This window comes from Sus scrofa, chromosome 4, assembly GCF_000003025.6.
Source record: "Sus scrofa isolate TJ Tabasco breed Duroc chromosome 4, Sscrofa11.1, whole genome shotgun sequence".
In the NCBI taxonomy this organism is placed as follows: Eukaryota; Metazoa; Chordata; class Mammalia; order Artiodactyla; family Suidae; genus Sus; species Sus scrofa.
This window is the reverse complement of record NC_010446.5, coordinates 611,483-626,322: the sequence shown is the minus strand read 5'-3', so window position 1 is coordinate 626,322 and position 14,840 is coordinate 611,483. Positions and strand designations below refer to the sequence as shown.

At 59.5% G+C, this 14,840-nt stretch overlaps 2 protein-coding genes and 1 long non-coding RNA gene across 3 annotated transcripts; 2 read left to right on the top strand and 1 right to left on the bottom strand.

Moving 5' to 3' along the window:
- On the bottom strand, positions 4,705-8,013 carry LOC102163278. The gene is made up of 2 exons (XR_002343672.1): positions 7,613-8,013; positions 4,705-5,926 (listed from the first exon to the last, which is right to left on the bottom strand). It is a non-coding gene; the product is annotated as an uncharacterized LOC102163278 (long non-coding RNA).
- Positions 4,987-7,330, top strand: EXOSC4 (exosome component 4). The gene is made up of 3 exons (XM_003125451.4): positions 4,987-5,193; positions 6,154-6,360; positions 6,470-7,330. Exons 1-3 carry the CDS (start codon positions 5,023-5,025, stop codon positions 6,827-6,829), a joined length of 738 nt encoding a protein of 245 aa, XP_003125499.1. The 5' UTR covers positions 4,987-5,022; the 3' UTR covers positions 6,830-7,330.
- Positions 8,049-11,727, top strand: GPAA1 (glycosylphosphatidylinositol anchor attachment 1). The gene is made up of 12 exons (XM_003125442.5): positions 8,049-8,253; positions 8,532-8,711; positions 8,797-8,908; positions 9,331-9,478; positions 9,559-9,660; positions 9,744-9,940; positions 10,013-10,209; positions 10,317-10,470; positions 10,625-10,720; positions 10,846-11,036; positions 11,110-11,280; positions 11,406-11,727. The coding sequence occupies exons 1-12, from the start codon at positions 8,180-8,182 to the stop codon at positions 11,647-11,649; spliced, it is 1,866 nt and encodes a 621-aa protein (XP_003125490.2). The 5' UTR covers positions 8,049-8,179; the 3' UTR covers positions 11,650-11,727.

Genomic DNA, 14,840 nt, shown 5'->3' with positions numbered 1-14,840 from the left:
GCATCAGTGCTGCCCGCGGGGGTCTGGGGTCCAGGGACATGGTCACTCGGATGTCGTGAGGCTCAGCGCAGGGCGCTTCCAGGCCAGGCCCCAGCACAACCTTCACAGGGCTGCACGTTTGGAACATTCGCCAGAGTAAACAGTCCAGTCGCAGTCCAGACTGTCCCTTCCCACGGCCACCTGCTTTCAGCCACTCCTCCCTGCAGCATGGAACGGGAGGGGCGCTGGGGAACCCGTTCAGGGCAGCTGAGCTGGGCGTCTGTTTAGCTTGTGTAAGGCGGGCACAGGCACGTCCCGGCACAGTGGAGCTATGGCTGTCATTCTGGGTAGAAACGGCTTCCAGGAACACAGGCGTCCCCTCTCTGCTGCATGTCGCCACGCACCGGGCTGATGGGCCCGGCGAATGAGTGTCCTCAATTCAAAAAATATCGAATATCAGTCACAGACAAGAGCCTCCGAAGGCCCTGAAATCTTAGGACTCATGTGTAAAGGAAATTTGTAGAGGTTTGCTCGAATTTAACGGTTCTAAAATCATACACAGTATTAGCTAAAGGAGCTGTCACCTGAGAACACCTTTTCTGAGCTATAAACAAGTAATAAGGGGCGTTCCCATCGTGGCTCAGCGATTAACAAACCCGACTAGTATCCATGAGGACGAGGGTTTGATCCCTGGCCTCGCTCAGTGGGTTAAGGATCCAGCGTTGCTGTGGCTGTGGTGCAGGCAGCAGCTGTAGCTCTGATTCAACCCCTAGCCTGAAAACCTCCATATACCGTGGCCCTAAAAAGACACACACACAAAAAGACACGCACACAAAAAAAGGTAGTAAGGGAGTTCCCAGAGTGGTTCAGCGGGTTATGAACCTGACTGGTATCCATGAGGATGCGGGTTCAATCCCTGGCCTCTCTCAGTGGGTTAAGGATCTGGCATTGCCATGACCTGTGGTGTAGTTCGCAGATTTGGCTTGGATCCAGCACTGCTGTGCCTGTGGCGTAGGCCAGTAGCTGCAGCTTGGAATTGACCCCTAGCCTGGGAACCTCCATTGGGTGGGGCCCTAAAAAGGCTAAATAAATAAATATAAAATTTTGTGTTACATGTTGGGATTTTTCTCTATTCACTTAATTTTTTTTTTTTTTTTTTTGGCCGCACCCTCAGCTTGCAGAGGTTCCAGGCCAGGAACTGAACCCATGTGACAGCAGCGTCCTGAGCCACTGCAGCAACAACACTGGATTCTTAACCCACTGGGCCACATGGGACCTCCTATCCACTTGATTTTTGACATATGACCTTGTCTTCTGTTTTTTTGTTTTGTTTTGTCTTTTTGCCTTTTCTAGGGCCGCTCCTGAGGCACATGGAGTTTCCCAGGCCAGGGGTCTAATCGGAGCTGTAGCCACCAGCCTGTGCCACAGCCACAGCAACGCAGGATCCGAGCCGTGTCTGCAACCTCCACCACAGCTCACGGCAATGCTGGATCCTAACCCACTGAGCGAGGCCAGGGATCGAACCCACAGCCTCATGGTTCCTAGTTGGATGTGTTAACCACTGAGCCGTGATGGGAACGCCCTTTGTCTTCTGTTTTTTAAAGAGGGCCCTGAGACTGTCCCCCTTGAAAAGAACTTTGCAAAGTTGCTGGTTTCTGGGAAGCTAGTTTTCAGCAGGGTTCCTACCACTCCCCAGTAAGAGGGCCTCACTGAACCTAAACTGTGCAAAAAACACTGATGCTGAACTGCCTTCTGGGAGTCTGCGTCCACTTCAGGGTGCCTGCCCGACCATGACCTGTCGGAAACCACTGAACGGCTGAACTCGGCAGAAAACAAACTTGGCGCACGTGCAAGAGCACAGCCACTAAGAGGGAGCTTTATCATCGCCTGCACCTGATTTTGCTCACGAACCTACGTCACCGTCCCTAATAAAAGGCATGAGGGCTAAAGCTTAGGCGCCTTTGTTCTGTGGAGCAGAGTGCCTCCCGGTCCCTCGCTTTCTAAATCTAAGAGTCGTGGGGGTCTTGCTATGCTGCGCCCTCCCTCCTCCAGGATTCCCCGTGCCCTGCAGCGCTGGACGCGGCAGTGACCAGCCCCCTGAGAAGCCCTGGCCACTGAGTCTCTGGTGGGGAATGGTTCACACACATCGTGGCCACGTGTTGCTGCGGGACGGAGTGTGTCCTGTGTGATTTCTCAGGGAGAGAACTCGGGAAGCTGGCATCTGGTTTCTTCCAACTCTGCCCCATGAGACTTTTCCCTTTGTTAATGTTGTGGTTTTGGGGGGTTTTGTTTGTTTGTTTGTTTGTCTGTTTTGCTTTTTAGGGCTGCACCTGTGGCATATGGAGGTTCCCAGGCTGGGTCTAATCAGAGCTACAGCTGCTGGCAACAGCTGGCCACAGCCGGCCACAGCCACAGCCATGCCACCTCCGAGCCACTTCTGCCACCTACACCACAGCTCATGGCAATGCCAAATCCTTAACCCACTGAGCAAGGCCAGGGATCGAACCTGCAACCTCACGGTTCCTAGTTGGATTCGTTTCCGCGGCGCCACGACGGGAACTCCTCTCTTTGTTAATTTTGAATGTTGGCCATGAGTACATTTGTATGAGCTGATTCTATGAGTCATAGTAAATCCCTGAATCCAGGGGTGGTCTTGGCTTTTCAACACAGCTCCCAAATTTGTAAGCTTTAGGCCCCCAAACCTAAATCCATCCACGTGTGTACCTTGGACAAGAACACAAGGGCCAGAGAACCAAAAGGTCCTCCTTCCTTAATGCCCTTCCCCAAACCAGAGATGCTGCCAGGTTGGAGATGTGAGTTCTCAGGGGTGGGGGGACCCCTCCACCAGGGGACACATAGGGCTCCAGTGCTCTGGAAGGAACGGCCACCACTCAGTCCCTTTGGGCTCCTTAGGCCCGGAGCCAATGTTAGCCTGCTTATCCTGAGCTGCGAGGGCCAACTGCATACCTGTGGCCTTCGTCCTGCGCTGATGGACTACAGCGACCTTGACCTAGTCCGAACAGGACAGTAAACCTCAACCCGCCGAGGGAAGAGGTTCCACCGGTAGCCTGCTCAGTCCAGCCGAAGGGCCGAGGGTGAGGGGTTGAGGGCGGCAAGTGGCAGAGGATGATGGTCATCGTGGCCTTGGACCAGGTGTGCCAGCAGGGCCACAGCTGGCTGACCAGCCCACAGGCCCTGGTATTCTAGAAGACCACCGCGTTGGAAGGATGCTGTGCCTGGGCCAATGAGGCCCTGGACCAACACAGCATGTCCGTTCTACTTGCGCTTCTCATAGCCTGAGGCTGAACCACTCCTGCTGAGAGGCAGGGTCCATACCCTCCCCTGGAGCCTGCCAGACCTTTATGACTGTCCTGACCCACAGAGTCTTGCAAGAGGGACACTACACAACTTCTGAGGCAGGGTGTCAAAATACCATGTGTGGCCACCTTGTCTCAGGGGGTCACCTTGGTGTCACGCTCAGAAGACGCCCCCGCTGAGGCTGAGGCCAGGGGTAGGTGTGCCATCTCATAGCCCCAGTGAAGTCCCGCTCAACAGCCAGCATCTACCACCAAAACGTGCAGGAGGAAGCCTTCAAGACAATGCTCGTCGCCATCTGCAGTGACCGCAGGCAGGCTGCCCAGCTGAGCCCAGGCAAGCCCCAGAACTGTAAGACATAGGGACATATTTAATTTTTGTTACTTGAAGGCACTAAGGCTCTGCAGCAAAGGATAAACAGACACACAGGTCCATGCAATCCCTTTCTGGAAAGGATGAGGGTATCTGCATTCACAAATGGAAAAAGGAGGCCCACTTCATTGCCTATGGGAGCTGGCCGTGATGGGAGAGAGCACAAGACAAGTGTGGACCTTGCTGGGATGGGGCCTGTGCCCCTGCCTAGGCCCTGTGAATGTCGCTTCCTGTTGGTGAGTGTTGCAACCCTGTCAGTTCATCCTTCCATGTTCAAACAGAAAGCATGGGACCTGGCTTCCTGGGTACTGCAGAGGGGCTGAATAACGCAGCTGGAGAAAGGCGGGTGAACTCTGTTAGCGACCTTGCCCTCAGTGACACAGAGGTACCTGGAAACAGGAGGCACCTGGGGAGGAAAGCACCTCATTTCTCCCTCCTGTAGACCCGTCAGCAGTTCCAGTGGACTTAACTGACATGAGATGCTGGAATAGACCAGGTCAGGAAATGCAAGAGGAATTACACGATGTCAGTAACAGTCTGCAAGCTGGCAAGGATTAGATTAAAAAAAAAAAAAGTAACACTTTCTGGGTGGGAATTCACAGCCTTCACCCAGAAAGCCTTCCATTCCCCAAGCCCGTGGACACACACCCACTGCCCCCAACTCGGCAGTTACCCGTACATCCGCCCCGCAAGTATCAAGCAAAAAAATCAGAGCTCCGCAGGATTAACTGGACAGACTTTGTATTTCATATATATGACCATGTGTACGTACAACATAAATCATGTGCTTCCTTTTTAAGTGAACAAATGTAAAAACTGTACAAAAGAAGAGAACAGAGAGTCTCAGATTGGGAGAATAAATGCATTTAAGGTCGCAGAACTTCGAAGCCATGAGAGACAAAACGATGCTTCCATTCCAGCAGCCGCTGCTCTCACCCGCGAGCCTCGGAGAGACTCCAGGGGGTCCAAGAGAAGCCAAGGCGCGTCAACTGCGCTGGGGCTGGTGGCGCGCAGCGCAAAGCCCTGGCGCCCAGGACAGCGTGGGACGGGGGGGGCTCCCAGGGTCGTGGGGACCGCCTCGAGGATGCCAGCACAGCCGGTCTCCCCCGCGGGCGGCCGCGGAGAAGCAAGCCCAACACTTGGCAGATTTCCCTCCGCCGCCACCCCCAACGCCGAAACTCCCCGGGCGCCCAAAGTGGGGCCGCAGGGAACCCCGCGAGAACCGCAGTCCTCCGAGCCGGAAGTGGACGCCGGCGCCCCGGAAACCGTGGGCCCGGAAGGTCGGAGGTGGGGCCTCAGGGCCGCCGGGAACTGTAGTTCTCCGGAGAACGGAAGCGGGGCTGGCGGCCGGGCGGCATGGCGGGGCTGGAGCTGCTGTCGGACCAGGGCTACCGTGTGGACGGGCGGCGCGCCCGGGAGCTGCGCAAGATCCAGGCGCGGATGGGTGTGTTTGCGCAGGCCGACGGCTCGGCCTACATCGAGCAGGGCAACACCAAGGCGCTAGCGGTGGTCTACGGGCCTCACGAGGCGAGTGGGCGCGCGCGTTGGAATCCGGCGGCGGCGGCGGCGGCGGCGGGGTGGGCGGGGATGGGTCGAAAGGTGAGGCCTCCGTGTAGGGCCGCGGCCGAAGCCCTCATGGTGTGATGCGCGTGGTCCCTGCCTGTCTCGTCGGCCCCTGTTCCCTGCGCCCTCCACTCGTCTTTGCTCCTCCTCAAGGCGCCAGGCGTGCTCCCCCTCGCTTCGCTCCCTCACTTCTCAGCTCTGCTCCGACGTCACCCTCCGCGGGTCACCTCCCCAGACCACCTTACTCACCTGTCAGTTCCTCTCCCCTACAACCACACACTTCCCTGCCTTTCTGCATCCGCCAGCTCAGACGTCGGTTGAACTTATTTCTCACGTTTGTGTCCCCACTGGAACATAAACTCCGTGAAGACAGGGACTTTAAAGAAAACCGCCTGGGTGTATGGCCCCTCCAGCGCTGGAGGCATAAGGATGAAAATAAGCATGACATGCTTGCAGAGTAGAAAGGCTGATGGTGAGGAAGATGGGAAATAATTCCAAATGAGACTGAGGGAATTCTAGGGAGGCAAGAACTCAGAGCTTTGTAGACAGGGACAACATTTAGGATTTTTTTAATCTCACCCGTGGTGGGAAGCCTTTAGAAGATACGTGACATATGTGGCGTGCAGAAGAGACAGATCAGACCTGACGTTTGGAGAATGGCTTGGAAGACATGAGTCAAGGATGGAAACAAGGAGGCCTGTTAAGAGAGATGAGATCCAGAGTGATGATGGCTTAGATGCTGGCCCAGCAGCCCTCCCTTAGGTCGTGTTTTGGAGGTGAAGTAGTTGCTTGTTGAGATGCTGGAGGTAGAGGGAAGGACGGAAGGAGGCAGGGAGGCCAAGGCTCAGGACATGCAGCAGAGGAAGGGGTAGCATGAGCTGGGAGGAGTGGGCCTGGCTCACGTGTCCTTCCCCCCCACCCTAGATCCGGGGCTCGCGATCACGAGCCCTGCCGGACAGGGCCTTGGTGAACTGTCAGTACAGTTCTGCGACCTTCAGCACAGGTGAGCGCAAGCGGCGGCCACATGGGGACCGAAAGTCCTGCGAGATGGGCCTGCAGCTGCGTCAAGCCTTTGAGGCAGCCATCCTTACACAGCTGCATCCTCGCTCCCAGATTGATATCTACGTGCAGGTGAGCAGGCAGCAGCCGTCAGCTGCGGAGGGGAGAGAGAAGGAGGGGGTGGGGGTCGGGCATCAGCAGCCTAATGGACTGACACCACTGGGGGGGGGTGTCACTGCAGGTGCTGCAGGCAGATGGTGGGATCTATGCGGCTTGTGTGAACGTGGCCACACTGGCAGTGCTGGACGCCGGGATACCCATGCGGGACTTTGTATGTGCCTGCTCAGCTGGCTTTGTGGATGGGACAGCCCTGGCAGACCTCAGCCATGTGGAGGAAGCAGCTGGTGGCCCCCAGCTGGCCCTGGCCCTGCTGCCAGCCTCAGGCCAGATCGCACTGCTGGAGATGGATGCAAGGCTTCATGAGGACCACCTGGAGCAGGTGCTAGAGGCCGCTGCCCAGGCCGCCCGAGATGTGCACACCGTACTGGACCGTGTGGTCCGGCAACACGTACAAGAGGCCTCGATCTTGCTGGGGGACTGAGTACACGGCCGCCCAGGCCCAGAATAAAACTCACACGCGCTCAGTCCACTGTACTTTGATCTCCCCAAAGCACCTCCGTGCCCTCAGAGCCCGGCCCGGAGCTGGCTCCAGGGGCGACAAAGGGTGCTCCCTACGCGTGAACTGCGTAACCCTTGCAGCCTCAGGATTCCAACCCTGAGGAAGGGGGCGGTGGGTGTCCCTGGGTGAAGAGAGGCGCTTGTGTCATGAAGGGTTCAAGACAGCTGAGCAATGTGGCAAGGCCTGGTGTAATGAGCCAAGCCCTCATACTGTGGAGTCTGATTCTCACTGCAGCACATCCAGGGCCTTGAGCACAAGTGCTGAGGGAGAACTCCTTTGGCTATGGGTGCCACCAAGGTGATGGGGGGGCACCTCCCACATCCTCTGGATTATGTCTTGGACTGAATGGTCCCTTTCCCCCCAGAATCCCTTGAGCTTGTCCTGTGGCTTATCTTGAGCTCTGAAAGTACAACAGCGACATGATCTTGGCTCTGGCCCTTTCTCAGTCTGACCCAGACACTCCCCAACCCATGGTTGCACCTTCCTTCCAAATCTCTTTCTGCCTCCTGCTGTCAGACCTGCCTGAGCCCTGACCACCAGCCCCTGCTGTCTGAACTCAGGGACTACTTTTCTAATATCCCAGATACCTGGCCTGGACAGGCGGGCTCCCCATTTTCTATTCCACACACCCAAGCTCCTTTGCAACCCCTTTTGGCCAGCAGTATTCATGCACCTTCCTTCCTGTGGTCATCTGGCCCCACTGACCTTGGTTCTGGGCACAATACGTGATTCCACTCGGGCCCCTACTGCTGTTTTTTGGTGACCGACATTCACAGGAATAGGTCCGCCATCGCCTTGGCCTCAGCTCACAGAAGCCCCTTCACTTCCCGCGAGGGCACTCAAGCCTGTCGTTGTCAGTGGCAGCAGCATCTTCAGACATCTTCCAGTGTCTACGCTCTGGTCGCTGCTTCCGGTTTTCCTCCCACCTGCCCCATTCATCATCCCGATTCTCCTTCGAGCCGAGCGTTCTCGACTAGTCAGTCTTCATTGCCCTCCGGCGCCACACGCCGCGGTCGGCCGGCCTGGAGGCTGCTCCCGTTCTGCGCCAGCGAGGAAACGCAGACGCGGGGGCAACTCCCTTCCCAGCAGCTCTGCTCGGGGCTTGCGGGGTGGGGGCGCGACGGGCGGCATCGCGCACGCGCAGCGGCGCGAGGCCCGCCGGGACCGGAAGTGCGGGTGGGCGCGGAGCCCCGCGGGGACCGGAGCGGCGCGCCGGGCCGGGTGCCGTAGCTGGCAGCGGGGAGCGCGGTCCCGGAGCCGCCCGGCCCTGCCATGGGCCTCCTGTCGGACCCGGTGCGCCGGCGCGCGCTCGCCCGCCTGGTGCTGCGCCTCAACGCGCCGCTCTGGTGAGGGGGGTGCCTGGGAGCGGGGGCCGGAGGACCGGGGCTCGAGCTGCCGGGGCCCCTCCGGGTGCTCGCGCCAGTCTTCTCCCGCCCACCGGCATCACTCGGGGCACCAGGCCTGGGGCTCAGCCCTCCCGTCCGGCGTCCCGGGTGCTGGGACTCGGGATCCAGGTCCCACAGATATGACGCCTCCACCCCCCCAGTGCGGAGGTAGAGGCTACGGGCTGGCATCTCGGAGCCTGCTAATGCTCCAGCGGCCCCCTCCGCCCCTCTCCCCGCAGTGTGCTGAGCTACGTGGCGGGCATCGCCTGGTTCCTGGCGCTGGCTTTCCCGCCGCTGACCCAGCGCACTTACATGTCGGAGAACGCCATAGGCTCCACTATGGTGGAGGAGCAATTTTCGGGCGGAGACCGTGCCCGGAGCTTTGCCCGGGACTTCGCTGCTCACCGCAGGAAGACGGGGTGAGCGGCAGAGCCATGCGTACGCTGGAAGCAATACCAGTCAAAGCCAGAGAGCTCTGCTCAGAAGATCTCTTTGTGTCTTTAGGGCCCTGCCAGTGGCTTGGCTGGAGCGGACGATGCGGTCAGTGGGGCTGGAGGTCTACACGCAGAGTTTCTCCCGGAAACTGCCCTTTCCAGATGAGACCCACGAGCGCTATGTATTGTGGTGGAGGGGGTGTGCTTGCGACCAAAAAGCACCTTGAAGGGGAGGGAGATGTCCTGGGTCCAGAGAAATCATTGGTGGGCATTCTAGGACTAAAGAGGTGGGGCTTGGAGTTCCCGTCGTGCATAGCTGAAATGAATCTGGCTAGGATCCAGGAGGTTGTGGGTTCGACCCCTGGCTTCGCTCAGTGGGTTAAGGATCGGGCGTTGCCCTGAGCCGTGGTGTAGGTTGCAGACGTGGCCTGGATCTGGCATGGTTGTGACTGTAGCGTAGGCCAGAGGCTACAGCTCTGATTCGACCCCTAGCCTGGGAATCTCCATACGCTGCACCCGTGGCCCTAAAAAGACCCCCAAAAAAAGTGGGGCTTCAGCTTCGTCGAGTGGGGTCCTGCTGAGGCTCCCCCAATACTGCACGCAGATGGTGTCAGGCGTGAACGTTTACGGCATCCTCCGGGCCCCGCGCGCCGCCAGCACAGAGTCCCTGGTGCTTACCGTCCCCTGCGGCTCTGACTCTACCAACAGCCAGGCTGTCGGGCTGCTGCTGGCACTTGCTGCCCACTTCCGGGGTGAGGCTTAAGGGCGACTGCTGGCAAGGGAGGGTTTGGCCACTTCCCCAGGCCCTGCTGACCCAGCCTCTGGCCTCCAGGGCAGATCTACTGGGCCAAAGACATCATCTTCCTGGTGACAGAACACGACCTCCTGGGCACTGAGGCCTGGCTTGAAGCCTACCACGACGTCAATGTCACTGGTGTGTCCCTGCCCTGCCCCTCTGAGGCCAGCCCCCCCCCCCCAACAGCCCCTTGTTGGCAGCTCCTTCACCTGCTCCCACAGGTATGCAGTCCTCCGCTCTGCAGGGCCGGGCGGGGGCCATCCAGGTGGCTGTGGCCTTGGAGCTAAGCAGTGATGTGATCACCAGCCTGGACGTGGCTGTGGAGGGGCTCAACGGGCAGCTGCCCAACTTGGACCTGCTCAACCTCTTCCAGACTTTCTGCCAGAAAGGGGGCCTGCTGTGCACACTGCAGGGCAAGGTACGGCCACCCGCCTGGGGAGCACGGGGCCTGTGTGTAGAGTTTATCTGACCTTGTTCCCACACCTCTAAGCTGCAGCCCCAGGACTGGACATCAGTAGACAGGCCACTGCAGAGTGTGCAGACACTGCTACTCATGGTTCTGCAACAGGCCTCTGGCCGCCCCCACGGCCCCCACGGCCTCTTCCTGCGCTACCGCGTGGAGGCTCTAACTCTCCGTGGCATCAATAGCTTCCGCCAGTACAAGTACGACCTGGTGGCAGTGGGCAAGTAAGTGCTTCCAGCCTCCCCTTGCACGCCCGGGCCGAGGGGTGGGTGCCGGGGGTCTGGCGTGCCATGGCCGTGACCGTGACCGTGACCGTGACCGCACCCGGCAGGGCTCTGGAGGGCATGTTCCGCAAGCTCAACCACCTCCTGGAGCGTCTGCATCAGTCCTTCTTCTTCTACCTGCTGCCCGCGCTCTCCCGCTTCGTCTCCATTGGCCTCTACATGCCGGCCGCCGGCTTTCTGCTCCTGGTCCTTGGTCTCAAGATATCCTCTGCCTCTCGCTGTTGGAGCCGACCTCAGGTCCCCTCCACTCTGGGGCCCTCCACTCGGGGGGAGCAGGGGTGGCGAGTGGGCGTAGGGCCTGGGTCCCCCACCCAGCAGACCTCATCACACCTCTCAGGATCCTTGACCAGGCCACGCTCTGGAACTGTGGATGCAGCTGCATGAGGCTGGCGTGGGTCCCCAGGAGGCTGGGGGGACCGCCGGATCCAGTCCTCCCTTCCCGCCAACACAGGTGACTGTCCCCCTGCTCCTGTTGTTGGGGGGGCTGCCACTCCGTCTCGGCTGGCAGGTGGAGGGAGGATCCTTGGGACTCCCCCGGCCCCGGGGCCTGTCTCCAAGTGCCTGTGTGCCCTGCAGAGTGTGGGGCTGGCCTCGCTTGTGGCGCCCTTGCTGATCTCCCAGGCGGTGGGCCTGGCCCTCTACCTCCTGCCGGTGCTGGGTCAACATGTGGCCGCCCAGCACTTCCCCGTGGCTGAGGCCGAGGCCGTGGTGCTGACGCTGCTGGCTGTCTATGCAGCTGGCCTGGCGCTTCCACACAACACCCACCGGTGAGGAGCTGGGCTGGGCGGGCCCGGGCAGGGGCTCCCTGGACATGCTGCCTCTGAGTTCCTTGCCTTGCAGGGTCGTGAGCACACAGGCCCCAGACAGGGGCTGGATGGCCCTGAAGCTGGTAGCCTTGATCTGCCTGGCCCTACAGCTGGCCTGCATCACCCTCACCAACTTCTCTCTGGGCTTTCTGCTGGCTGCTACCATGGTGCCCGCCGCCGCACTCACCAAGCCCTCTGGGCCCCGGTACGCACTGGCCAGCCCCTGCCCCCAGGGCCCGTGCCCCTTAGCACGGACTCTGGCCTCCTCCGCCACCGGTGCCTGTTGCCCCACTGGCCTCAGAGCCCAGTTTGACCCCGCTTCTCCCCCAGGCCCCTCTATGCTGCCCTGCTGGTGCTGACGAGCCCAGCAGCTGTCCTCCTGAGTAGCCTGTTCCTGTGGCGGGAGCTGCAGGAGGCACCGCTTTCCCTGGCGGAGGGCTGGCAGCTCTTCCTGACAGCGCTGGCACAGGGCGTGCTGGAACACCACGTCTATGGCGCCCTGCTTTACCCGCTGTTGGCTCTGGGCCTCTACCCGTGCTGGCTGCTCTTCTGGAATGTGCTCTTCTGGAAGTGAGGAGGACGGCTGGGAACTCCCCGAGCGCCCCGAATTCTCCCCTTCCTGGGAAATAAACAGATGTTTTGTGTCAGCTGCGCTCTGGGCCCCTGGCCTGCTGTCTGCTGTGTGTGTGTGGCCCCAGGGCCTGTGGCAGGAAGCTCTGCCTGCAGGGCTTGGCACCCTGCTCCTCTTCTGGTCCACCCACCATGTGGAGGAGTGAGGGCCCAGCCGCATCAGCCTTGGGAGGAGAGGCTTGGATGGACACTTGGGGTGAGGGGCTGGCACGTGCACTCTCCCAAGCTTGGGGGTCTCCCCAGGTGGCCCAGTGCCCTGTAAGAGGAAATGCAGGGGGCAGGGCTTCGGGCCTGACGGGCGCTGCGGCGCCCAGAGAACACACCACGCCATCTTCAGTGCTGGAGCTGAGAGGGCAAAGGGGCTGCAGGAGATCCCTGCAGAGGAGGCCCAGCCAAGGCAAGAAGCCTGATGTGGGCTTGGGTTGGAGCAGATGCCCGTGAGAAGCAGGGCTGAGGCCGGGCAGCAGAACCCACCTAGTACCACCCAGAGCAGCAGAGGGACCAGAGGACAGGGGGACAGAGACCACTCAGGCCCCAAGGGGGAAGGGACTGATAGGCTGCAAGTCCCCAGAAAGGAACTGGGGTGTCCAGTGTCCATTCTGGAGGGAAGAACAGCAGAGTGTTGGCCTTCGGGGAAGCTGGGGCCACATGAGGCTGGGGGACCAAGGTTCCCCTGCTGGCACCCACTGGGCCCAGGGCCAGCACAAGGCCCACAGGCCTCCGTGCCGAAAGGCAGACGCAGGCACTCCTGGGGCAGCAGCTCAGGGTGAGAGTCCCCTCAGTACCGCATCCTGGCTGGGGGTGGCCTGAGAAGTCCCAGGAGGGAGCTTCAGCACCCAGGACCCTATGCAGGCAAGCCTCCGTGGCGGGGCTTGTCTCCCTGTGGGAGGATCCCCTCCACAGTGACGGAGGGCCAGCACCAGGGGGTTTGCTCAGGGTCATCTCAGGGGTCACCGCTGACCTCCATTGAAGGGACAGGTGCATTCTGTCCAGGTTGTTGGGGATGGGGTGGGGCCAGCATCCCATCCCTGGCCGATTTGTCCCCCAGTCACTGTTGAACCAACTGTCTGGTTCCTGGGGCTGGGGCAAGGCTTGCAGCCCCTGCCCCCCAATCCCCGGACAAGTGCCTCCCAAGCTGGCTTCTCGGGACCCTCCCCTGATAAGTCAGGTGCCCCTTGTCAGTGGGCTTCCCTTCCTCCAAGTCACGTGGAGGACTCTGCTGTGCTGTGGTCTCCTGCTGTCTGTCTTTGTGGATTGAGATCAAATACAAATTCCCTTTCAGACACTAGCCAGGCTCTGGGCTCAGTAAGCCTTTTTGTTTGTTTGTTTGTTTGTTATTTTGGCTTTTTGTTTTTTAGGGCCGTACCCATGGCATATGGAAAGTCCCAGGCTAGGGGTCCAATCGGAGCTGCAGCTGCCAGCCTAGACCACAGCCACAGCGACGCCAGATCTTTAACTCACTGAGCAAGGTCAGGGGTCGAACCTGTATCCTCATGGATCCTAGTCAGGTTCATTACTGCTGCACCATGACAGGAACTCCTCAGTCAGCCTTTTTTTATTTTTTTCATTATAGCTGGTTTTCAGCTAGCCACTTTTAACAGGACATAGGCAGCCACTTAAAACAAATCGTGGAAATACGTTATATCCTGAAACATACAAAAGGGGACAAAAAGCTGTAAGATCATTGGTTTTGAGCCTACCCGTGCAGAATCCTGTACACACAAGGGATTTGTTGGGAAACAGGATTTCTGCCATGAATTTCATTGCTGACACGAATGCAGTACATTCAAAACAGAAACTCTGAGGCTGTAAGGACGGAGATCAGCGGACAAGACGCGTGTCGCGCCCCACAGGCTCTGCTCCGAGGGTGTCTGCTACCTACTGGTCCTCAGCAGCCCTGCTCCCTGGTCGAAACCCTGATTTCGACAGAAGCACAGGCCGCCCCACCGGACTGCAGCCAGTGGAAGACGGGAGCAGGTGCTTCGGGGTGATTGGCACGCACACCTCACGCAGGACGGCCCGGCTTCTCTCTCCTGCCCTGGGAATTGGAATGGGAGGCGCGCCTGCGAGGAGGAGGGGCTCCCGGACCTTCCAAAGCCATCCCTGCCAAACCGGCTTCATTTAGGAGAGAGAGGAACAGATTTCTACCATGTTTAAGCCGTGGTTTTTGGCGTTTTCTCACGCTCCGGTTAGGTTCACGAGAGGAAACGGGGCTGAGCCCAGCTCATCCAGGCACGCAGGCGGTTGCCAGCTGGGTGGGTTTAAAGCACGTGGGTATCATGCTGAATCGGTGCCTGGTGTAAGGGCTCCCGGCCTTGCCGCTCGCCTCCCACACCCCGGAAGCGAAGCTCTGTGGGACGGGGGCTTGCCCTCCGTGCTGCCTCTTTTCCAGCACAGAGCCGGGGACCTGACAACATACATATGTACTTTTCGAAAGAAAGAAAGAAAGAAAGAATCAGAAGGAGCCCTTCCAGAGGTCCAGGAAGGAGCTCCAGGGGGCAGACCTGTTGGCTTCCACAGGGGCTTGTGACGGGTGAGGCTGGGGAAGTCCCAAGCCAGGCGGGCCACCCTTGACCCACCTTAGGACTCAGCCGCCTCCCCCCACCCAGGCCCTCTGCAGACGCCCTCCCACAGTTCCCCTGGGTGGCCCAGGTTCCCCCTACTGGGGAAAGGGTCCCCTTTGCCAAGCTCCCCATTCCACCTGGGGCTTCAAGGCTGGGGGCTCCAGGCTGTTCTGGGCGCCCTGGTCTGGGACCTGCTCTGCAGATTCCAGCAGCCTGTACGCCCACACTTGGGCTCTGTCTCCCATTCCAGCCCCTCTTCTGAGGCCACATCTGGTTCCCTCACCTCCTGACTGCCAACGTCACCTCTAAGTCATCCCTTCCCAGTCTGAACCTCTCCCGCCCTGCATCTACCTCCTCTCCTGGTGCCTGCTCCAATCCCAGACCTGGGGTCCACCTGTTTCTCTTCAGAGGATGCCCGTTGCCTCCAGGATAAAATCGAAACTCCTTGGAGTTCCTTTGTGGCTCAGCAGGTTAAGGACCAGGCATCACCGCAGCAGCTCAGGTCGCTGCTGTGGCCGGGGTTCAATCCCTGGCCTGGAAGTTCCACATGCCATGGGCATGGCCCGAAAAA